General features: G+C 32.7%; 1 protein-coding gene across 3 annotated transcripts in view; it reads right to left on the bottom strand.

The window, feature by feature from the left end:
* The window catches only part of LOC136031132 (NADH dehydrogenase [ubiquinone] 1 beta subcomplex subunit 10-like), a 120,540-nt gene that overhangs the window by 6,996 nt on the left and 88,440 nt on the right, over positions 1-25,104 (bottom strand). Inside the window, exons 1-2 of one of the 3 annotated variants that reach the window (XM_065710469.1) lie at positions 10,789-10,813; positions 9,971-10,109 (exon numbers count right to left, since the gene is read on the bottom strand). The exons of 1 other annotated variant lie outside the window; for it this stretch is intronic. In XM_065710469.1, coding sequence (XP_065566541.1) covers positions 9,971-10,059 — 89 coding nt within the window. In that variant the 5' untranslated portion in view covers positions 10,060-10,109; positions 10,789-10,813. Of the gene's footprint in view, positions 1-1,851; positions 1,991-2,633; positions 2,864-9,970; positions 10,110-10,788; positions 10,814-25,104 lie in introns of those variants that run through there. One more of the 3 variants, XM_065710463.1, reaches the window with a different exon arrangement.

Consider the following 25,104-nt stretch of genomic DNA (forward strand, 5'->3'; position numbering starts at 1 on the left):
AATTATCAAAGACATGAATAATTTGGTTTATACCGGCAAAGACTCGGTTAATTTTCACTACAATAAACTATATGATCGAGTCTATATACTGGGACTAAAAGTCGGCGAATCCTGCTATCTTAGTGATGGTTTGCGAGAAGTTCTTGGATACAAAGAAAACATTATTGAGCCAGAACCGGATAATAATTTTCACCAGACTTATGGCATTGAAGGACCATTAGTCCCAGGACTTTATTACCAGTGGAATTCAATCTTTGTGTATACGGACATTGTTCAGCGTTCACGTATTGGAAATACATCTGCTCCCATCCTAAGAATTCTCCCGAGAAAAACGACAAACGAGGAAGTGATTAGCTATTCGTTCCAGCCACTTATTTATTTAGATATAAGTAGACAAAACATTGAAATTGTTCATTTTAGTTTTAGAACTGAAAAGAATAACATCATACCCATTAATAGAGGACTAATCTCGCTAACAGTCGAATTTAGAAAAGATGAATAGCCGTAGACAATTTATTTGTCCCTCTGTAGACTGTTTTGTGAAAACAATACAAAATGGAGGTGGAATGGATTACTATCAAGGAAAAGCTGCACCTATGGTTGGATATGGTGCCTTTAGCCAATTTTTTGGAAAAATGATGCGATTTGCCATACCTCTTTTAAGAAAATTTGTTGTTCCTGTGGCGTCTGATGTTGTTGGCAATACAATCACTGACTTTGAAAAAGGACAAGATTTTGGTTCATCTTTGAAAAGAAATATACAAAATAAAGTACGTGACATTACGGAAAGTATGAAACAACGTGGAATACTTTATTCCAAAACATTCAAGTATTTGTCAATGATACGCTTGTATCGAGCGGTAATTCGTTAAGTGCCTACACTTCATTCGCATCGTATACATTATTAACGCCAAACAGTACAAAAAATCGCGTGGTTCAAACTATGGTTTTTACACAAAAGAAGATGGTACTTTGGATCCTAAATTGGCGGTACTCGCCACTGAAACTTTACACCTTGCTGCGCGACCATCGCACGATTTCTTCCAACTAAATCAGTTTATACCACCTGGATTAAAAATTGACATAAAGTTTTCCCCATCATTGCCTAGATTCGTTTTTCGAAAACTCGAAAAAGCTGCTCCTGATGTTAAACTTACAATAAGTGAAGCAGTTTTACATATCCGAAAAGTAAAAATTGTATCCTCGCTAGCGTTGGCAGTAGAAAAGATCAAAGCAAGCGGAAGTAATCTGAAAATTATGATTCCAAAACTGATGCCTACAGCTAGAATTATTCCAACTGGAAGTCTCTCTTTTGCTGAAAGTTCATTGACGACATATGGACATCTCCCTTCAAAAGTTATTCTTGGCCTTGTAAAAACGTCGAATCAGCTGGGAAGCTACGAATCAAGCCCGTTTAAATTTGAGCTTTTTCATCTATCTTCTCTGCATCTTAAAGTGAATGGACAGCCAATTTATTCACTAAACTTTTCTGATCAGAGTTATAGACTTCTTTATGAAATGAGCATGCGAACTTTGGGAGGAGACGAAACAACTTTTGAAAATGGACTATCCTATGATAAATGGATACGTGACTCTTCCCTTATATGCTTGGATATTTCTGGAACTCCAGATCTATCTCTTATTAAAGACGGAACACTTCGATTAGATCTCACTTTTTCACAAGCTACAGATGCGTCTGTTAGCCTTATAATTATCGGATTTCAAGAGACATTTTTGGAAATTGACAAATCAGGAGCTGTATTTCTCCCGATTGCACCATGAATACGAATCAAGTGCTAGCTGTTTTAAAAAAGGACATTGTTGCTAAACAATACAAAAGTTTCTGCTTACCTTCCGACTTTCTTGATCGTCTTACATTTACCAGCTTCCCGACAATTATCGTGGTGAATACCAGTCCATCTAGGCTGCTTTTTGGTCATTGGATTGGTTTACTAGTGATGTCCCGGAAGACGATTGAGGTTTTTGACACCTACGGAAGAAATTATTCTGAAAGGAAAAATATTGGATAATTTGTAGACAGATTTGAAATAGTGACTCAGAATCGAAGAAAAATTCAAAATACAATGACTATGGCTTGTGGATTTCATGTATTAGTGTTTATTCTTTTACGCTTACGTCGTTATTCATTTCAAAGTATTGTTAATATTTTTACACCTAATTCGTTGTGGAATGATTTTTTAAGTGAGAATATTATTGTGAAATTCTTTAATGTTGATTTTAAAGCTTTGTCTCCGTTCTGTATTGATAAGCATTGTGAACAAGTATCGCTTTCTTATTAAATTTTTGTATCGATCAGCTTTTTTCAATAAAAGTTTTAAAGTGAAAAATGTGTTTATAGAAAGTTGGACATTTGAGACAACAAAGTATAAACATAAGTGGTTGAAAACTGGACCTTCTACGTACTTTTCTGGTGGAGGATCAAACCCAAGTCCGATATGAAAAGCTGGATTAGCAAGTCCAATCTAGAAAATATAGTCCAAATTGTATCTAGCCTAGGTAGATTTCTCTATTCAGACTTTGCATGTCTTTAACTACAGGTACTAGTTGAAGTACAGTCTAATTTTCTAAAACCTACCTATACTAGAAAATATAATGTAAAAAAAAAAACTTACCTCTTTTGAATAAAGTCTATCCATAGTTGTGTGTTTGTATTCACAGTCTAATACAAAATTGTTGCAAGTCCACATTTCACAATAAATCCAACGTATGAACAACGTTTTGGTTGCAATCTTTTCACCGCTAGCTGTGTTGAAACAAACGTATGAACGATTGCCGGGATCGTCCGCTATCTGCGGAGAATCTAGTTTAGTTTAAAATTGTATCTTGTCACACGTAATTTTTCCATGTCTTTAATTAGGAATACGCGAATAAGGCATAAAAATTAAGAGTAATGTGGGGAAAAGGGTAGAGAATGGAGGATCATTTAGTATAGGCTTAATTATACCTCCTAAATACTTATGCCATATTGGAAGCTAGGAAAAACCTAGACCTACTCTTAGAAATATTTTTTCTAGCATAAAATTTACTAGCCTAGACTATATTGTGTAATTATGTTTTCTAGTATAGGTAAGTTTTAAAAAATTATACTGTACTTCAACTAGTACATGTAGTTAAAGAATTGCAAAGTCTGAATAGAGAAATCTACCTAGGCTAGATATAATTTGGACTATATTTTCTAGATTGGACTGTCATATCCAACTTTTCCTACCGGACTTGGGTTTGATCCTCCACCGAAAAAGTACGTAAAAGTTTCATTTTCCTAACCTAAACCCTTTCCAAGATAGCAAGAAGTCAATTAACTAGAATTTTACCATACTTTGTTGACTCAAATGTCTAACTTTCTATAAACACATTTTTCAGTTTTAAAATTTTTATTGAACCAAGCTGATCGATACAAAAATTTAATAAGAAAGCCATACTTGTTCACAATGCTTATCAATACAGAACGGAGACAATGCTTTAAAATCAACATTAAAGAATTTCACAATAATATTCTCACTTAAAAAATCATTCACAACGAATTAGGTGTAAAAATATTAACAATACTTTGAAAAGAATAACGACGTAAGCGTAAAAGAATAAACACTAAAACATGAAATCCACAAGCCATAGTCATTGTATTTTGAATTTTTCTTCGATTCTGAGTCACTATTTCAAATTTGTCTACAAATTGTCCAATATTTTTCCATTCACAATTATTTCTTCTGTAGGTGTCAAAAACCTCAATCGTCTTCCGGGACATCACTAGTAAACCAACCCAATGGCCAAAAAGCAGCCTAGATGGGCTGGTATTCACCACGATGATTGTCGGAAAGCTGGTAAATGTAAGACGATCAAGAAAGTCGGAAGGTAAGCAGAAACTTTTGTATTGTTTAGCAACAATGTCCTTTTTTAAAACAGCTAGCACTTGATCTGTATTCATGGTGCAATTGGGAGAAATACAGTACCTGAATTGTCAATTTCCAAAAATGTCTATTGAAATCCGATAATTATAAGGCTAACAGACGCATCTGTAGCTTGTGAAAAAGTAACAGTTTCTCAAACTTTTCGGTTTTAATGATTTTATTTTATTTTGGCTTTAAAATTTCTGTTATAAATTTTTATTTAAAAGTTTTGGCTTAGCAGCTTTAGTTTTAAGGTCTTACGAAGTTTTTTTTTTAATAATATTTTCAAAATTTTAATTTTAAACTTTTAATTTAAAGCTAGTAATACGGGACCCAGAGATCGAATCATGCTGCAACAATGCACTGCAGGGACAATGCAGGGACCTTACTAGTCAAGAAGCGTCGTTAATCTGATACAATACAATACAATTTAAAGGTAGTTTTTGAAATTTTAGTTTTAAATTGTAAGTTTTAAAGTTTTAAAGTTTTCATTTAAAGTTCCAGTTCGAAAGTTTAGCTTTGAATTATCAGTCTTAAGACCTAGGTTTCTTTTTCTCTTAATTTAAGTGGTAGTTTAAAAAAAAATTAATATAGTTTTACACTTAAAGTTTTAGTTTTTAAAGTTTAGAGATAGAGTTTGGTTTCAAATTATCAGATTTAGAGTTTAGATCTTAATTCTTTTGTTTTAGAAGTTCTAGTTTTAAATTTTAGATTTTAAGGTTTTAGCTTCAAAAGTTTTTTTTCTACGGTTTTACTTTTAAAGTTTTAAATTTATTACTTAAGTTTTAAAAATTGTTAGATTCAAAGTAATAGTTCTAAAAAGTTTTGATTTTTGGGTTTTCGTTTTAAAGTCTAAGCTTTAATATTTTACTTTTATAGTTCTTAAGCATTAATTTTAAACTATTTATTATTTTGAAGTTTTAGTTTTAAAGTTAAATCAATTTTTTTTTAGTTTTATAGTTTTTGGGTTCAAATTATCAGTTCTAAGGTTTAGGTCTTAATTTTTTTTTAAGCTTTAGCTTTGAAAGTTTTTTCCAGAAGTTTCGGTGTAAAAAGTTCAGTTTTAAAAGTTTTAAAATATTAGTTTTAATTTTAAAATTTTTAATATATTTTTCTAGATTTAATATTCGTTATATTTTTTCAGCTTGAGTTTTAAAAGTTTTATTTTTAAAGCAATAGTTCTTAAAAGTTTTTCGTTTTAAGGTTTTACCTTTAAAGTTTCAGTCTAAATGTTTTCATTTTTTTCTAGCTTAAAAATATTTGTTAAAAACTTTATTTTAAAATTTTGGGTTGCAGTTTTAGTTTTAAGTTTTTGGCTGCAGTTTTTTTTCGCTTTAAATTTTCAGTTTTAAAATTTTTATTTCAAAGTTTGAATTTTAAAGTTAGTTTTAGAAGTTTTGAGTTTACAAGTTTTAATTTTGAAACATCTTTTTTTTTTTTTTTTAGTTTTGAAATTTTACTCCTAAGCTTTTATTTGAAGCTTCAGTTTTTAAATTTTAATTCAAAAAATTTTAGTTTTAGAGTAGTAATAGTCTTAAAAAGTGTTTTTGAGGGTTGGAAGGTTTTATTTTTAAAGTTTTAGTCTTATAATTTATTTTTAGGGCACTAAGGTTTTGCTTTTAAAATTTTAGTTTTAACAGTTCTAGTTTTAAACTTATTTTTAAAGGTTTTAGTTTTAAAAGCATTGGTTTTAAGGTTTTATTCAAAAAGTCTTTAAATTCAAATTATCACTTTTAAAGTTTAGGTCTTATATTATTCTGTTTTATAAGGTTTAGCTTTGAAAGCTTTTCCAAAATTTTCAGATTTAAAGTTTAAATCTTAATTTTTTTTTTATTTTGAAAGTTTCAGTTTTAAAGAATTTTATTTTAAAGTTTATAGTTTTAATGATTTTAGTTTTAATGTTTAGATTTTAGTTTTTTTTCTCAAATTTTAAGTTTTAGCTTTAAAAGTTTTCTTTTCTAAGGTTTTATTTTTGAAGTTTTAAACTTAAAGGGTTAGTTTTAAAAGTTTTCAGTTTTAAAGTAATAGTTTTAGAAAGTTTTTGGTTTTGAGGTTTTCGTGTTAGAGTCTAAGATATAATATTTTAATTTTTCAGTTCTTAAGTATTAGTTTTATACTTTGATTCTGAAGTTTTAGTTTTAAAGTTTAGTTTAAAAATTTTAGTTTAAAGTTATAATTTAGAGGTTTTTGTTTAAAAGTATTGGTTTTAAGGTTTTATTCACAAGGTTTTTATATTTTAATTATCAGTTTTAAAGTTTAGGTCTCATTTTTTTCATTTTACAAGTTTAAGCTTTGAAAGATTTTCAAAAAAGTTCAGTAGATGAAGTTTGGTTTTAAAAGTTTTAAATTATCATTTTTAAAGTTTAAGCCTTAAATTTAGTTTTAATTTCAAAATTTTTATTTTATTTTTGTAGATTTAATATTCGTTATGTTTTTTAACTTCAAGTTTTTAAAGCTTTATTTTTAAAGCAATAGTTCATAAAAGTTTTCAGTTTTAAAGCTTTACCTTTAAAGTTTTAGTCATAATGTTTTTTTTTTCTGGATTTAAATTTTGTGCTAAAAACTTTTAATTTGAAGGTTCGGTTTGAAGTTTTACTTCCTAGGTTTTACCTGTAATTTTTTTGCTTTAAATTTTAAGTTTAAATTTTAAAGTTAGTTTTTAGAAGTTTAAATTTCATTTTGTCAGTTTTATAGTTCATGTCTTTAATTTCTTTTTAATTTAAAAGTTTTAGTCTTGAAAGCTCTTTTTTTTAGTTTTGAGTTTTTAAATTCCAGTTTAAAAATTTTTAGTTTTAGAGCAATAATCTTAAAAAGTTTTTGGAAGATTTTAAGATTTTAATTTTAATGTCTTACAGTAGTATAGGCCCTATAGTAGTATAATGTCTTTATCCCTTTAAGTTAGGTTAGTTTACGACAGGTTGACGCGGCATGCCGCGTCAACCTGTCGTAAACTAACCTAACTTAAAGGGTTTAAACCTTGAAACTAACCTAAATTGACTATTTTATGTTTTATTAGAATTATTCACTTTGTGGGAATCTTCACCAAATTTTTTGTGATTGAAACGTTTTTAAGGCTAAGACGTTTAAACTAAAATTATAATACAAAATATTAACACTAAGACTTTAAAATGAAAACTTCAAACTAAAGCTTCAAAACAAAAGTTTAAAACTGAAACTGTAAGACATTAAAATTAAAATCTTAAAATCTTCCAAAAACTTTTTAAGATTATTGCTCTAAAACTAAAAATTTTTAAACTGGAATTTAAAAACTCAAAACTAAAAAAAAGAGCTTTCAAGACTAAAACTTTTAAATTAAAAAGAAATTAAAGACATGAACTATAAAACTGACAAAATGAAATTTAAACTTCTAAAAACTAACTTTAAAATTTAAACTTGAAATTTAAAGCAAAAAAATTACAGGTAAAACCTAGGAAGTAAAACTTCAAACCGAACCTTCAAATTAAAAGTTTTTAGCACAAAATTTAAATCCAGAAAAAAAAAACATTATGACTAAAACTTTAAAGGTAAAGCCTTAAAACTGAAAACTTTTATGAACTATTGCTTTAAAAATAAAGCTTTAAAAACTTGAAGTTAAAAAACATAACGAATATTAAATCTACAAAAATAAAATAAAAATTTTGAAATTAAAACTAAATTTAAGGCTTAAACTTTAAAAATGATAATTTAAAACTTTTAAAACCAAACTTCATCTACGAACTTTTTTGAAAATCTTTCAAAGCTTAAACTTGTAAAATGAAAAAAATGAGACCTAAACTTTAAAACTGATAATTAAAATATAAAAACCTTGTGAATAAAACCTTAAAACCAATACTTTTAAACAAAAACCTCTAAATTATAACTTTAAACTAAAATTTTTAAACTAAACTTTAAAACTAAAACTTCAGAATCAAAGTATAAAACTAATACTTAAGAACTGAAAAATTAAAATATTATATCTTAGACTCAAACACGAAAACCTCAAAACCAAAAACTTTCTAAAACTATTACTTTAAAACTGAAAACTTTTATAACTAACCCTTTAAGTTAAAAACTTCAAAAATAAAACCTTAGAAAAGAAAACTTTTAAAGCTAAAACTTAAAATTTGAGAAAAAAAAACTAAAATCTAAACATTAAAACTAAAATCATTAAAACTAACTTTAAAATAAAATTCTTTAAAACTGAAACTTTCAAAATAAAAAAAAAATTAAGATTTAAACTTTAAATCTGAAAATTTTGGAAAAGCTTTCAAAGCTAAACCTTATAAAACAGAATAATATAAGACCTAAACTTTAAAAGTGATAATTTGAATTTAAAGACTTTTTGAATAAAACCTTAAAACCAATGCTTTTAAAACTAAAACCTTTAAAAATAAGTTTAAAACTAGAACTGTTAAAACTAAAATTTTAAAAGCAAAACCTTAGTGCCCTAAAAATAAATTATAAGACTAAAACTTTAAAAATAAAACCTTCCAACCCTCAAAAACACTTTTTAAGACTATTACTACTCTAAAACTAAAATTTTTTGAATTAAAATTTAAAAACTGAAGCTTCAAATAAAAGCTTAGGAGTAAAATTTCAAAACTAAAAAAAAAAAAAAAAGATCTTTCAAAATTAAAACTTGTAAACTCAAAACTTCTAAAACTAACTTTAAAATTCAAACTTTGAAATAAAAATCTTAAAACTGAAAATTTAAAGCGAAAAAAAATTGCAGCCAAAAACTTAAAACTAAAACTGAAACCCAAAATTTAAAAATAAAGTTTTTAACAAATATTTTTAAGCTAGAAAAAATGAAAACATTTAGACTGAAACTTTAAAGGTAAAACCTTAAAACGAAAAACTTTTAAGAACTATTGCTTTAAAAATAAAACTTTTAAAACTCAAGCTGAAAAAATATAACGAATATTAAATCTAGAAAAATATATTAAAAATTTTAAAATTAAAACTAATATTTTAAAACTTTTAAAACTGAACTTTTTACACCGAAACTTCTGGAAAAAACTTTCAAAGCTAAAGCTTAAAAAAAAAATTAAGACCTAAACCTTAGAACTGATAATTTGAACCCAAAAACTATAAAACTAAAAAAAAAATTGATTTAACTTTAAAACTAAAACTTCAAAATAATAAATAGTTTAAAATTAATGCTTAAGAACTATAAAAGTAAAATATTAAAGCTTAGACTTTAAAACGAAAACCCAAAAATCAAAACTTTTTAGAACTATTACTTTGAATCTAACAATTTTTAAAACTTAAGTAATAAATTTAAAACTTTAAAAGTAAAACCGTAGAAAAAAAACTTTTGAAGCTAAAACCTTAAAATCTAAAATTTAAAACTAAAACTTCTAAAACAAAAGAATTAAGATCTAAACTCTAAATCTGATAATTTGAAACCAAACTCTATCTCTAAACTTTTAAAACTAAAACTTTAAGTGTAAAACTATATTAATTTTTTTTTAAACTACCACTTAAATTAAGAGAAAAAGAAACCTAGGTCTTAAGACTGATAATTCAAAGCTAAACTTTCGAACTGGAACTTTAAATAAAAACTTTAAAACTTTAAAACTGACAATTTAAAACTAAAATTTCAAAAACTACCTTTAAATTGTATTGTATTGTATCAGATTAACGACGCTTCTTGACTATTAAGGTCCCTGCATTGTCCCTGCAGTGCATTGTTGCAGCATGATTCGATCTCTGGGTCCCGTATTACTAGCTTTAAATTAAAAGTTTAAAATTCAAATTTTGAAAATATTATTAAAAAAAAAAAACTTCGTAAGACCTTAAAACTAAAGCTGCTAAACCAAAACTTTTAAATAAAAATTTATAACAGATATTTTAAAGCCAAAATAAAATAAAATCATTAAAACCGAAAAGTTTGAGAAACTGTTACTTTTTCACAAGCTACAGATGCGTCTGTTAGCCTTATAATTATCGGATTTCAATAGACATTTTTGGAAATTGACAATTCAGGTACTGTATTTCTCCCAATTGCACCATGAATACAGATCAAGTGCTAGCTGTTTTAAAAAAGGACATTGTTGCTAAACAATACAAAAGTTTCTGCTTACCTTCCGACTTTCTTGATCGTCTTACATTTACCAGCTTCCCGACAATCATCGTGGTGAATACCAGCCCATCTAGGCTGCTTTTTGGCCATTGGGTTGGTTTACTAGTGATGTCCCGGAAGACGATTGAGGTTTTTGACACCTACAGAAGAAATAATTGTGAATGGAAAAATATTGGACAATTTGTAGACAAATTTGAAATAGTGACTCAGAATCGAAGAAAAATTCAAAATACAATGACTATGGCTTGTGGATTTCATGTTTTAGTGTTTATTCTTTTTACGCTTACGTCGTTATTCTTTTCAAAGTATTGTTAATATTTTTACACCTAATTCGTTGTGAATGATTTTTTAAGTCAGAATATTATTGTGAAATTCTTTAATGTTGATTTTAAAGCATTGTCTCCGTTCTGTATTGATAAGCATTGTGAACAAGTATGGCTTTCTTATTAAATTTTTGTATCGATCAGCTTGGTTCAATAAAAAATTTTAAAACTGAAAAATGTGTTTATAGAAAGTTAGACATTTGAGTCAACAAAGTATGGTAAAATTCTAGTTAATTGACTTCTTGCTATCATGGAAAGGGTTTAGGTTAGGAAAATGAAACTTTTACGTACTTTTTCGGTGGAGGATCAAACCCAAGTCCGGTAGGAAAAGTTGGATATGACAGTCCAATCTAGAAAATATAGTCCAAATTGTATCTAGCCAAGGTAGATTTCTCTATTCAGACTTTGCATGTCTTTAACTACAGGTACTAGTTGAAGTACAGTATAATTTTCTAAAACTTACCTATACTAGAAAACATAATGTAAAAAAACTTACCTCTTTTGAATGCAATCTATCCATAGGTATGTTCGTATTCAGTCTAATACAAAATTTTTGCAAGCTCACATTTCACAATAAACCCAACGTATGAACAACGTTTTGGTTGCAAGCTTTTGTAACAAACCTATGAACTACAATTAAGCATTGTCGGGATTGACCGCTAGCTGCGGAGAATCTAGTTTAATTTAAAATTGTATCGGGTCACACGTAATTTTTCCATGTCTTTAATTAAGAATACTACTACTACTACTACTAATAACTCACTGCAGCACCAAGCCGCCTGAGGCCAACACAGCTACGCACGCTCCTCCTCCAACCTAATCTATTTAAAGCCTCCCTCTTTACACCCTCCCAGGAAGTTCCCATTTCCTTTAAATCCTTATTTATGACATCCTCCCAACCCAGACAAGGACGACCTGCTTTCCGTGTAGCCCCAGACGGTTGGCCAAAAAGGACAATCTTCGGTAATCTGTCATCCTTCATCCGTAGAACGTGGCCTAGCCATCTCAACCTTTCTTTCATTATAGCCCCAGAAAGCGGGATTGAACCACACTTTTCGTACAACCTACTGTTTGAAATACGGTCAGTCAGCCGGGTACCCAGAACAATCCGTAGGCAATTTCTCTGGAAAACATCTAGTAAATTTTCATCTGCTTTTCGTAGTGTCCATGCTTCAGAGCCATATTTGACCACTGTCATCACTGTAGCTTCCAATATTCTAATCTTGGTTTGTAGGCTTATCTTTCTATTATTCCAAACTTTTTTTAACTGTGAAAAAACACCCTGAACTTTAGCTATTCTACTTTTAACATCTTCACTGCTCCCACCATCTTTACTAATAATACTACCAAGGTAACTGAAGCTCCCAACCTGATCAATCTTTTCGTTACCTAAGGTCACCTGTTCATCTTCACTTATTCCTAACCTTAGTGACTTAGTCTTCTTAACATTAATTTTCAAGCCTATTTTAGCACCCTGAACTCGTAAAACCTCTAAAAATTCATTCATTTTGCTCACACTTTCATCTAATATGCTTAAATCATCAGCATAATCTAAGTCCAGGAGCGTTCTTCCTCCCCATTTGATTCCATGGTCTCCAATTGCCTTTACTGTGCTCCTTAAGACAAAGTCCATCAAAATGATCCATATAAAGGGGAATAGAACACAACCCTGCTTAACTCCTGATTTAATACAAAACCAGTTGCTAACCTCATTTCCTACCTTAACCGCAGCAGTATTATTCTCGTACATAGCGCAAATCACTTTAATGTATTTTTCTGGTATACCATATAACGATAAGACCTTTGTTAACGCTGTTCTATCAACAGAATCGAAAGCTTGCTCATAATCGATAAAACTAAGGACCAAAGGTGTTTGACAACGAAGGGACTTCTCAATTATTAACCTAAGAGTGAAAACATGGTCGACACATCCTCTACCTTTTCTAAAACCGCATTGTTCTTCCCTTAAAACTTTGTCTACAGCATGTCTCAGTCTAAAAAGTATCATATTACTCAGTAATTTGCTACCTACAGAGACCAGACTAATGCCTCGATAATTCCGACATTCACTCTTGTCACCTTTCTTATACAGTGGTTTAATTAAGGTTTTCCTAAAATCATTGGGTACTTCCCCTTTTTCAAAAATCATGTTCATAATCTTCAGTAGCTTATTCCTAACCTCAGAGCCACCATATTTAAGGAACTCATTAATCATACTATCAGCACCTGGGGCCTTATTATTTTTTAATCCTTCTAGTACTGTCGCTAATTCTTCCTCACTAAACAAATCTTCCTTCACATCCAAGGTATCACAAACTTTTTCATTTTCATCTATATCTTTTCCTGCAACTGTATCTCGGTTTAGCACATTCTCAAAATGTTCCACCCATCTTTCTTTAACTTTTTCCTTATCACTAATTGTGGCCCCATTTCTATCTTTAACTGGGACTAGTCCGGATCGGCTACTCCCTTTCAATTTATTAACATGCCAGTATAATATTTTACTATTATGCCGTCTAGCCGCATCTTCCAGATCCTCAGCAATTTTATCCATCGCCTCCATTTCACATCTCCTTAGTTCATATTTTAATGCTTTCTCCACTTTCTTTACATTCCTTTTGTTTTCATACGACCTATTGCTCAGATAATTCTTATACAAACCCCTTCTACTCTCTATTAAACCTAAAGCTTTTTCACTAATATTCCTAGTTGCTGTCTTAGCACTCTTCCCTAGGACACCATCAGCAACTTCACAAATTGTTTTTCTGAAATTATTCCATCCATCTTCCACATTAGAAATTAAGAGTAATATGGGGAAAAGGGGTAGAAAATGGAGGATCATTTAGTATAGGCTTAATTACACCTCCAAACTACTTATGCCATATTGGAAGCTAAAAAAAACCTAGACCTACTCTTAGAAATATTTTTGAAAGAATTAAAATTCATAAATTTTCTAGCCTAGACTATATTGTGTAATAACCACCAGGTTCGTAAATACCTACCTTTGCGACATCGCAATGTTGCGTCACTTGCATCTAGAAGACAGTTGATTGGAGGATTGGGCTAGGGAGGGGGCGGGGCTTGAATTGCCTATCCTTGTCGCAGTAACTGTTAGGGCCTATACAGGCTCGTAAATACCTACCTTTGCGACATCGCAATGTTGCGTCACTTGCATCTAGAAGACAGTTGATTGGAGGATTGGGCTGGGGAGGGGGCGGGGCTTGAATTTCCTATCCTTGTCGCAGTAACTGTTAGGGCCTATACAGGTTCGTAAATACCTACCTTTGCGACATCGCAATGTTGCGTCACTTGCATCTAGAAGACAGTTGATTGGAGGATCGGGGTGGCTTGAATTGCCTATCATTGTCGCAGTAACTGTTACGGACTATACAGGTTCGTAAATACCTACCTTTGCGACATCGCAATGTTGCGTCACTTGCATCTAGAAGACAGTTGATTGGAGGATCGGGCTAGGGAGGGGGCAGGGCTTGAATTGCCTATCCTTGTCGCAGTAACTGTTAGGGCCTATACAGGCTCGTAAATACCTACCTTTGCGACATCACAATGTTGCGTCACTTGCATCTAGAAGACAGTTGATTGGAGGATTGGGCTGGGGAGGGGGCGGGGCTTGAATTTCCTATCCTTGTCGCAGTAACTGTTAGGGCCTATACTACTGTTTTATATGCGATGATTCTAATATAATTTTTGTTTTTGAACAAAAATTATATTAATTTGGTAAATCTGATGTTTACCTGTAACATTTATGTAAACTAACAAAAGACTTTTTTTTAATTCAGTAGTCAGAGCTAGACTAGTAAACTTTCCTAAGAGATTTCATAAATCGCAATCTAAAACAGAAAAGGCCAAGATTTACAACCCTTAACTTGAATAACACAAGAAAGAACACCATTTACATTTTTTAATGCACATGATTTCAACAGACTCTTAATGTCAAATTCCGAAATTTTCCTCAAAATTTATATTTTGCATGCAAAGAATAAAGTTATTTATTTTTTTGTTTTGCTTAGCCGAACAACTTAAAAAAATACTTAAAGGATGAAGTTTAGGGAAAATTTGATTACGTTTTGTGCAAGGTATTACTACAAAAAAAAACTAAAAAAAAAACACAACTAAGAAGATGAGAGAAATTGTGATTGCTCGTCGTGGCTGCAGTAATAGGTTCAATTTAGTAAAAAGCGATCCACGGCCCATAGTAACCAAAATTTCAAAAATGCAAAATTTCAGAAATTGTAACTATTATTGCAATTAATCATAATGGTAAAATATTATTTTAGAAGACTTTTAGCTCAAAAGTTACATTCTGTGCAGTGCTTCCACTATCCCCGAATTTTCGGAGATTTCCCTGAAAATCTCAGCAAGATCGCAGGGGCAAAAACGCTTTGGCCTAGAAGCGTCAAATTTTAAAATCCAGCCAGTAAAGGCGGTAGGAGCAGTGAAGATGTTTAAAATAAAATAGCCAACGTCCAGGGTGTTTTTGCAGAGTTGAAAAACTTTGGAAGAGTAGGAAGACAAGTTTGCAAACCAAGATGAGAATATTGGAATCTGCTGTGATGACAGAGGTCAAGTATGATTAAGTAGGCACTCCAAAAAACGGAAGAGCATCTGCTAGATATTTTTCAGATAAATTGCCTAAGGATAGTTTTGGGTACCCGGCTAACTGACAGTATAACAAACAGTAAGTTGTACGAAAATGTGATTCAATCACGTTTTCTAGGTCTATAAGGAGAGAAAGGATGAGGTGACCAGCACACATTCTGCCAATAAAGGATGACAGATTGCAAAAGATTATCTTTGTCAGCCAACCTTCTAGTGACAGAGGAAAAACAAGCTGTCCCAAACAGGTTGGAAGAATGTCGTAAGGAAAGATCTAAGGATAATAAAAAATTCTTGGGAGGGTGTAAAGAGGGTGCACCAAGCCGTCTTCTCAGGCGGCTTGGTTCTGCAGTGAGTTAATTGTAGTAGTATGTAGCAGATCTAGAATTCATTTAACCATCTATACTATTACCTCTCATCTTTATTTTTCATGTTACTATTCTTCTAATTTCTGTTGCCTTTGGGTTTTGTTTATTTATTGGTAGTGATTTATGTTGGTTATAAGTTTGAATTATTACATAGCTTGATTTCTGTTTCTCTTAGGTTTTAATTAGACTTTTTACTTCTCTCTGGAAATTTTTATTAAAAGGAAAATTCTACCTTTTGAAATAAAAACGAACGGCAGAAAGGGCTAAAGGCAAATAGGTATGCTCATACATATATAAAGACAATAGCAGCTCATACATAGCATAATGGCAACAGCTAATTAAGAGGTTTTTTTTGTTTGTGTTTTTTTTTTTAATTTAGTATTTATATTACTGTTTATTACGCGAATTTGTTCATAAGTTATGGTTTATTAATAACGAAACAATGTTTAATTACGTCAAGCCCGGTGGAATTAAACACAAAGAGCATTCGCATTGTGAATGCTCGTTATTTCTGATAAGAATTATTTGACTTAATTAAAATATTCATGGCTCCCATTTGTTTTTTTTTTGCTTTTTATTTCGAAGCAGGTGATCTTTGATTATTAGAATATGTATATGCATTTAATATTATGATAATCGTATGGTAATCGTTGATAATTTGATCCCTTTTTGTCTAATGACTTGAGGTAGACATGAAATTGAAATGTAGAATGGCTTTGGAACCATGACCTGAAACTTTTTTTTAAGAAAAAGTTCTATGTTTCAATATAGTTTGTGTTTTTTCGATTTGATTCCCCCTCCTCAGAAAATTTATTCATCCTGTCGAAAAAATTCCTGAGCACAAAAAAAATTATTTTTAATGTTCTTAACTTTTTTAACTTTAACAAATCGAAAACTTTTAAGACTTGAAGGAATAAATATCAGCATATGTATATTAAACTGATAATGCAAATTTATTTGCATTTTTTTCAGTAGAGTGCAAATTATGTTCCCGTCTTGACAAGGCATGGGGGGTTTTCAGCTCTACTCATGCTAATTTTTATTCGTTTCAAAGTTCTTTACTTTTCTTTGAAAAACTTACTTTGTGGAATAAAGTAAGTGGTACTCTTCAAAAGGACACTTTTAATTACAATCAAATTAGCTCCTTTCAAATTTCAATGATGTTACAAGCTATGATAGAGCAGCACTGCCTATGATGTTGCTTCTATGCCCTTTTGAAAACCTTAATGCGCATAATCTTTTCGTCTAATTGTAACTCCCCCTAAGTGTTTCCTAAGAGTTTCACCTTGATAGCCTTAGCGTCATTAGCTATAGTAAAGATAAAAGTAGTATTAAAAGTATACACGTAGTGTATACACATAGCGTATACTTTTCAAACCAAAATTTCAAATTCTTAAATCAAAGCTTAAGACCACCAATCATTCCTGAAGCATTAAAAAATTCTATTAATAATCTGTTTGGGTGTTTCAATTTAGTTCAATACAGTTTCAATATTGCCCAAAATTTTTGCCTTAATACCCTTAACCTTAGTAGCTGTAGTAGTGGCACCCGTATCAATATTTAGTAGAAGAAGTAGTAGTAGCAGTCTAATTAATAGTACTAGCCTTAGCTTTAGTAGCACTATTAGTAGTAGCAGTAGTAATAATTGTTGGAGCAGCAGTAGTAATAGCTGTAGTAGTATGAGTAAAAGCAGTAGCATTAGGATGCAAACATTATTTTTTGGATAGTTAAGTACCCCCCCCCCCCCCACCAAATAAGTTTTAATGTCACAAACAAAACCGTTCGTAAGGTATTGCTGATTAGCCCTTTGACAACCTGCATACAGATTGTGTGTAGTGATTCAGTCCATCTTCCTCCCCCAATTCCCTGGAAATTCCACCTTCATATCTTTAAGTATAGTTGTAATAGTAGTCACAGTAGTAGTATTAGTAGTACTAGCAGTAGTATTAACAGTAATAGTACTAGTAGTAGTAGTAGCAAAAGTATTAAAATATTGCATTTCGGTCAGTTGAACAGCCCTCTCATCAAATCCTGGTAGCTTCAACTTAATACAATTAGCCATTGCTAAGACATTGCGATATGTCCTTTTGAAAACCTATATATTCCTATTCTTATTGAAATTGGAGCAATAGTAATAATAGTTGTAAGCAGCTAAAGCAGTAGTAAAAGTAGTTGGAGTAATAGTAGCAATTATGGTAAGACATTACGGTATGTCCTTTTGAAAACCTATATATTCATTTACTTGTTTACACTGGATCAATAGTAATAATAGCTGTAAGTAGTTAAAGCAGTAGTAAAAGTAGTTAGACTGATAGTAATAGTTATGGTAGAAGTAGTAAATGCAGCAATGGTAATAGTACCTGTAAAAGCGTGTGTAATATGACTTTTGGTCAATTAGCTTTCCTTTTTAAGTATTCTCTGAAAGTTCCAACTTAATACACAACCATTTCACGAGAGAAGCTCTTTTGAAAACCTGAATAAACATAGGGTCTTTTTTTGATCAAATTTACCCTCAACATTCTCTCAAATTTTAACCTTCATAGACTTAACCTTAATAGTGCTAATATCGCTGTACTTGTGGTGGTAGTGAGAGAAGCAGTAGCAGTGTTGGTGTTGCATCTTAATACTCGCCCTTTCCAGCTTAATACTCTAAGTATTTAACATTGTTGTGATTAAAATAGTAGCTGGAGTAGCTGGTAGTAGTAATATTGGTAAAAGTAGGAGTGGTAGCATTGTTAATAGCAGCGTGCACTTATTAACTTTTTGTCAATTCATCTTCGCCTTTGAGCATTCTATGAGAGCTCCAGCTTGAGACACAAATCCACTCTTGGGATACACCCTTTTGACAATCTGCATCCATATAGTATGTTCTGATTTAGTTCGAACTCCCCTCAGAATTCTGTAGAGTTTTCACCTTCATATACCTAGCCTTATCTGCACTATAATCATAGTAGTAGCGGTAGTAGTAAGAATAGTAGCAGTAGGTACATTCTTCTTGAAGTCTCTTCTTCGCCCAGAAGTCTCTTCTTGATACGGTAAGCCGTTCCAAAAGTATTGTCAATACAACCATATCAGCAATCTGTTTGCACAGAGTTTGTTTTAATTTAGTTCAACTTTTCCTTAAACGTTTCCTAAGAGGTTTATTTCAATATACTCGGCATTGGTAGTACTCACTACAGAAGCAGTAATGTTTGTAGTGGTAGTAGTAGTAGTATTAGTAGTGGTAGCAGTACCAGTGGTGGTAGTTGTAGCAATAGTAGTAGAAGCACGCAAATGTTGCCTTTTGGTGAATTGATTATTTCCTGATCACCTCCCTTACCATTCCCTGAAATTTGCAAATTAATAGACTTGGTCATTCGTGAGTTACGCCTTTTGACAACCTGTATGCACATAACGCGTTTTGACTTAGTTCAACCGTTCCCTCAACATTCTCTGAGAGGCTCATTTGAATGCAATTTATCTTTTTAGAAAGTGGAGGCCAAACATGCATACCTGTCTCAATGAAATATACTATATCATAGGCAGCACAACAGCGCTGCCTAAGTAAAGAGCGATATGGGCACAATGTATTATTTGTTTATTTTTATTATTGTTTTGATTTTTTCTTTTAGGCCAGGGCACTTCGTGTCGAAGGAGTTGTCGTAGAAATTTTGAAAAGGGTCCAGTTGATTGGAAATTGGAAGGGGTTTTGCCCTTTTTAATAGTCGATTGGAGAAATGATTGGAGGGCCAATAACACCACTTCTACGTCCACCATTTCTCCAAACACATCCAATCAAAATTTTTAAATAGCCATTTCGTTAAACTTAGCTGAAACATCCTGAAATTATGTCTTTGAGGATGACAACCCCCCCAGAGCTCTCAATGCAAGGGTTATAAGTTATGCCCTTGGGGCCTATAAGGTTTACATAGAAAGGGTGATCGTATACACTTCGGAAGGGGCTCATTGGATTACTAATAAGAAGTTTTAGTGCATCTTTTGAGATTCAGGGTGATGGGAGGGTGGGTACCTCCCACCCCCGCACCTCTTTTTTCCCAAAATACATCCGATAATAATTTTGAGATGGCTATTTGTTGTCGTAGAGACTTCGAAAAAAGCTCATTCGACTGAAAATCGAAAGGGCTAGTGCCCTTTTTAATAGTAAAGAGTGATTGGAGGGCAACTAACCAAAACTGGAGGGCTATCTAAAAATTTTGAGATAGCCATTTTGTTCAACGTAGTTAAAAGGTCCGGAAATTATGTCTTTAAAGATGAACGCCCTTCACTAATAGCCCTCAGGACAAGGATTTTATGTTATGCCGTGGGGGCGTATAAGGTATGTAAAGAAAGGGTGATCGTATAAACATCGGAGGGGACTCATTGGATTGGTAATCAGAAGTTCTAGTGCCCTTTTTAAGATTCAGAGTGATCAAAGGGTGAATGCTCCCCCACCCCGACACCTCGTATTTTCCTGAAGTAGGGGAGGCTGGGGTTGGTTCAGACAGAAATTTTGGGTTGGTTGTGGCTTCTACTTCAGTCACTTTTTTAGTTCAATTCTTGGCTGAAATGGAAGAGAACGTGTTGATGCTTCATCGAAAATTTTTGTAGATTTTTGTCTTTCGTCTTTTAGCACTAAGCTCAAATTATTCATGTTTCATAAATGTCCGAAGTCACCCCATCATGTGGGGTGAGTTTGGATTGTATTGAGGTGGGTTCAGACAACACACAATTTTCGATAAAATGCAATGTGTTTAAAATTTGGATACATAAAAATCTTAAAATCAAGTAATATGTACACAAATGCACTCTCTTTATGTCACGTTGTAGCAGCTGAGGTCATAATGGAAAGTGAAACCTAGCTTTGTCCGCTCTGTACCGCCGGTAGCAGCAGGCGATGGAAGCGCAAGAACAATGTCAGCTGAAGACACAAATGTTTTGTCCTCGATATCTGAAAAGACAAACCGTGCTCCATTTCTGTGGGGGAAAGAAACTTCCACGTCCCTTCCACTTTTTGTTTTGATTTGGCTAATATAGAAAAGATCATTATCTTTGCTTCATTTGAAGAATTCAAACATGTTTCAGTCAATTCTAAAATTTGAATATATCTACCATTTCGAACTAACTCAGACAAATATGACTGCAAGCTCGTTATCCTCCTACAATCAAGATGAAACATAAATCAACTCACTTCTTAAATCAATACTTTGACCACACATTAACTCACTACCAAACATATACTTCGATAACTCAATCTTCTCCATACTAATCATCATCAAACCCTTCTCTCAACAAAACATCTAACCTAGCATAAAAATCAAAAGCGTTTCTCTCAAGTAGCTCAGTTTTTTCCCTAATACTCACAACTACTTTCTCTACACAATCATTTTGGCAACCAGAAGGCACTCATAAACAATAATACCTCCAAAACAAAATAAAATCCTTTTATAATCACACAACTATTCATTATATCCAGATTCCCAAAAACCTTGGGTAACACCATTGTTAGATCACATCTCATGTATGCGCCAGACCTACATCATGTCATCGATCACTTACAACTGAATTTCACAAAAATAAAAATAACTTTTTACCCTCATTTCACTCCACCAAAAAACAATTTCTACTGTCCAGTTTCCAAATCACCCCCGTCTCCACCGTAGTTACGTCCTAATATCAGCGGCGTATTTAGCTTCGGTATTTCATAAAGGGAAAATTTTTCCAGAGTTGCATGTTGGTGACGGTTAACACATAAATAGGGTGAGACTTATTTCGTTACCCATGCTTCAAGGCCTTGTATTTCATATGTTTGCAATTTATCTCGGAATGTAAACAATTTTCTATGGTTTTCTTGCACAGATAGCAGAACATCATCAGTTAGATAAATATTCGACTGATTCGCGACTGTTTTATCACAAAGTTTCCGCGCATTCATTAAGATCTCTCACTTAAGTTCCCTAGTTTTGCCTCAACTTTCAAAATCTTTTTTACCGAGTTAACTTCCATCACTGAGTATTCGGGATTCACACTCATTTCAAGTCTTTGTGAAATGATATCTTCAAACAGGGTTTTTGCAGCCTTACTATTCTTTTCCACCATAGCCGAAACATTCCAAATTAGTATATTCTAATCGGTTTCCTTGCTTTCGACTTTCATAAGCACTAGCCATATAGTGCCCAACTGTGCCTTTACATTACAAATATTCATCATTCAAAACGTGCACTTGAAGCTTTAAATCCTCTGTAACTGATTACACTCTATCCACCGGTGGCTTTAAGATGGCTACTTCTCTAACAGATTCTTAAGTCACAGTTTCCAGCTTAGAAATCTGATCCTCCGTTCCCTTCATACTCGTATTAAGGTCTGCAAGGGTTTTAGCATTATCTTTAACTGTTGATAAAACTTCCGACAAGCTATCAGCCAAAGACTTCAAGGTAATACCATCCAAAGACAAACCAGAAGATCTTGACTAATCCAAAAACCGCTCATCGTGTTTATGCTTCTTTCAGATCGTCTTAGATTCAATACATATAACAGATACGTCTACCTTAATTGGTTCCTTTATTTACCCAGGTGAAGCAACGTACTGTGATAGACGCCGCTAAATAAGCCACGGCTAACAGCTATATTTCCAGAAGGATATCGAACACAGCTACCAACACATAAACAGTTGAAATTTACCACTATATTTGTCTTTATCCAGCTAAATTTACATAAAAAACGCTGGATCCGCCCTAGAACAGGTATCAAAGAAGTCCACCGCAAAAGAGGTGATATTACTCCGAGTTCATTCAGGCAACTGTTAATCCCCAGATTAATAATAAGACAACATTAAACCCCAAACCTAATTGAAAATATCTCTCGTGCCCTTTTTTGCCCCCCCCCCCCAAATTCCAATGTGAGTATGCCTTCAGAGTCAACTTAACTCCGACTATTATTTTGATTCTCTTGATTATCCATTGTTCGCAGATTAGTTTCACTAAAAAAAAACTCTTGAATATTGTTTTTAGGCATAGATTCCAGGGTTTCATAAGTGCGTAATCCAGAAACGGCAAGGGTACTTGAGTAGGTCAAAAGATGCTATGTGCACCCGAATTTTAAATTTTAACAGGCTTTGGCAGTGGTATGGTATCATATTTAAACTGTATCTAAATTTTGTCCCACAAAAGTGGGATAGCCATGAAATAGTAATTCAAAATTTTGCAATAGTTTTTAATTCAAACAGCTCCAAAATTGATTTTGAACACGGTCACTTAAACTCTAATCATATACTTTTATTTTCAGACGGTGAAATTGGTGTTCGAGGCACAGTGATTGACGCTTTTATGAGAAAAAAACATAGAATGGCTTGGGAGAGACGACACGGGCCAATCGGCACAGGAATGAAAGAGTCTGTATAGGGCCATTTAAAATTGTTTCCTTGGTCCATGCTAGTATCGAAAGCTCAGTGCAACTGTGTAAATTTTGGCATAAATAAACTATATTAAACATCATCCGTTATAAGTCTCTTTAATTGCACTCTCAGAATTATTAGGAATTTTTGAAAGTCTTTTCTTAGAAGCAGTGGGTATCTTGAAACCAAAATCTATGTTTAAAAGAGGTGGAGTGAGCTTACTGAATGACTTAAAAAAATTTGTAATAAAAAAATACACATACCTCCTTGATAGGTACCTAAATCCGAAATTTTTGTGACATGAGTAACAGGAGCTTTTCCAAGTGATGAAAAGCATGAAGCATTGGATAATAAATGTTTAAGGCTAGATATTGAGAGAAAACGTATTCTTATTTTATTTTGGGGACTGTCTGCTCTTTTTGCACATATTTTGGGAATTTTAGAACTTTATGGAGGCATGCTGAGATTTTCAGTCAGAAACATCGAAAGAAACAATTGCAATTTCACTTCGTCGAAAAAACTGAATGGATGTTTCCTGCAATGTAGGAAAACACTGGATAATTATGAAAGTTATTTCCGAATCTTTATTTTTCAATACGGACCACCGATAGTCGTCCGAGTTTCTACATTTTCTCCCGTTTACCTTCTCTGTAATTCAAAATTTGGGAGGAAAATATTGGCTCTCATAGCACCGGTGGATATATTTTGTTGAGGCAGAACTGTTACATTTTGCGCCATATTTAGGAATTGAACCTAGCATAAATAGACGAGTAATGCAGCCTTTCCGTTTTGTATTTTACAGACAAATTGGAAGCCTGGGCAACCAGAAACTTAAGCAAATCAACCAATGAAAATCTGAGAAACTTTTTTTTCTTTAAAAACAACATAGGGGAACAACTGACTCATTTGGCGGAAAAACACGACATAAGGATTGTATCCTCAAAACAGTGTCTTCATTAGGAACCTCCCCTTTAACGAGACCAAATCATTTATGCAGAATAATTATGCAGAATATGCAGAATAATTGGAACGGGGAAAATGTTACAATTCGTAAAAATATGTAAAATGAAATCGGGGAAGTCACTCGGCGCTAGGTTGGGACTAAATGATAGGTACTTGAAATATCCCCTTTAAATTCCTCAAGAGGGTGCTGGATTGCAAGAACACTACTAGGACATGAATTGTAGGGAATCAAAACAATTCGAACAGCTATTATACCTCTCAAGGTCGTAGTCATGGGAGGGTTAGGACGTTTTACCCCTCCCCTCTCCTCCCGAAATGTTTGTTCTCGTCTATTTTGTAATTCAAAATTTGGGAGGAAAATATTGGCTCTCATAGCATCGGTGGATATATTTTGTTGAGGCAGAACTGTTACATTTTGCGCCATATTTAGGAATTGAACCTAGCCAAAATAGACGAGTAATGCAGCCTTTCCGTTTTGTATTTTACAGACAAATTGGAAGCCTGGGTAACCAGAAACGTAAGCAAATCAACCAATGAAAATCTGAGAAACTTTTTTTTCTTTAAAAACAACATAGGGGAACAACTGACTCATTTGGCGGAAAAACACGACATAAGGATTGTATGCTCAAAACTGTGTCTTCGTTAGGGACCTCCCCTTTAACGAGACCAAATCCTTTATGCAGAATAATTATGCAGAATATGCAGAGTAATTGCAACGGGGAAAATGTTACAATTCGTAAAAATACATAAAATGAAATCGCGGAAGTCACTTGGCGCTAAGTTGGGACTAAATGATAGGTATTTGAAATATCCCCTTTAAATTCCTCAAAAGGGTGCTGGATTACAAGAACACTACTAGGACATAAATTGTAGGGAAACAAAACAATTCTAAAAGCTATTATACCTCTCAAGGTCATAGTCATGGGAGGGTTAGGACGTTTTACCCCTCCCCTCTCCTCCCGAAATGTTTGTTCGACTCGTGAAAATGTATAAAAATATATTTGATGTGTTTTTTAAGCTTTTGTAAAAAACCGTATTCGAAAAAATAACGCTACCCCTCTCTCCCTCCAAAGAAAAATCCTGGATATAACCCTAATACCTCTAATTCTGTTTTGGATCTGTAAGCGTTGAAAAGCTTCATTATAAGAAGCTGCAATAATATCTTCCAGTTGCAAAAAATTAAGACGAACTACTCTGAAACATTTGCCATAACCTTTGTACTGTTGAACGTTAGTTTAAATTTTCAAGCTTGTTTTTAGAATTTGTCTACATTTATTTTTGTGATTGTCGTCACAAATGCACTCTCTTTATGTCACGTTGTAGCAGCTGAGGTCGTAATGGAAAGTGAAACCTCGCTTTGTCCGCTCTGTACCGCCGGTAGCAGCAGGCGATGGAAGCGCAAGAACAATGTCAGCTCAAGACACAAATGCTTTGTCCTCGATATCTGAAAAGACAAACCGTGCTCCATTTCTGTGCAGGAAAGAGACTTCCACGTAAC

The sequence above is a fragment of the Artemia franciscana genome, chromosome 1 (genome assembly GCF_032884065.1).
Source record: "Artemia franciscana chromosome 1, ASM3288406v1, whole genome shotgun sequence".
In the NCBI taxonomy this organism is placed as follows: Eukaryota; Metazoa; Arthropoda; class Branchiopoda; order Anostraca; family Artemiidae; genus Artemia; species Artemia franciscana.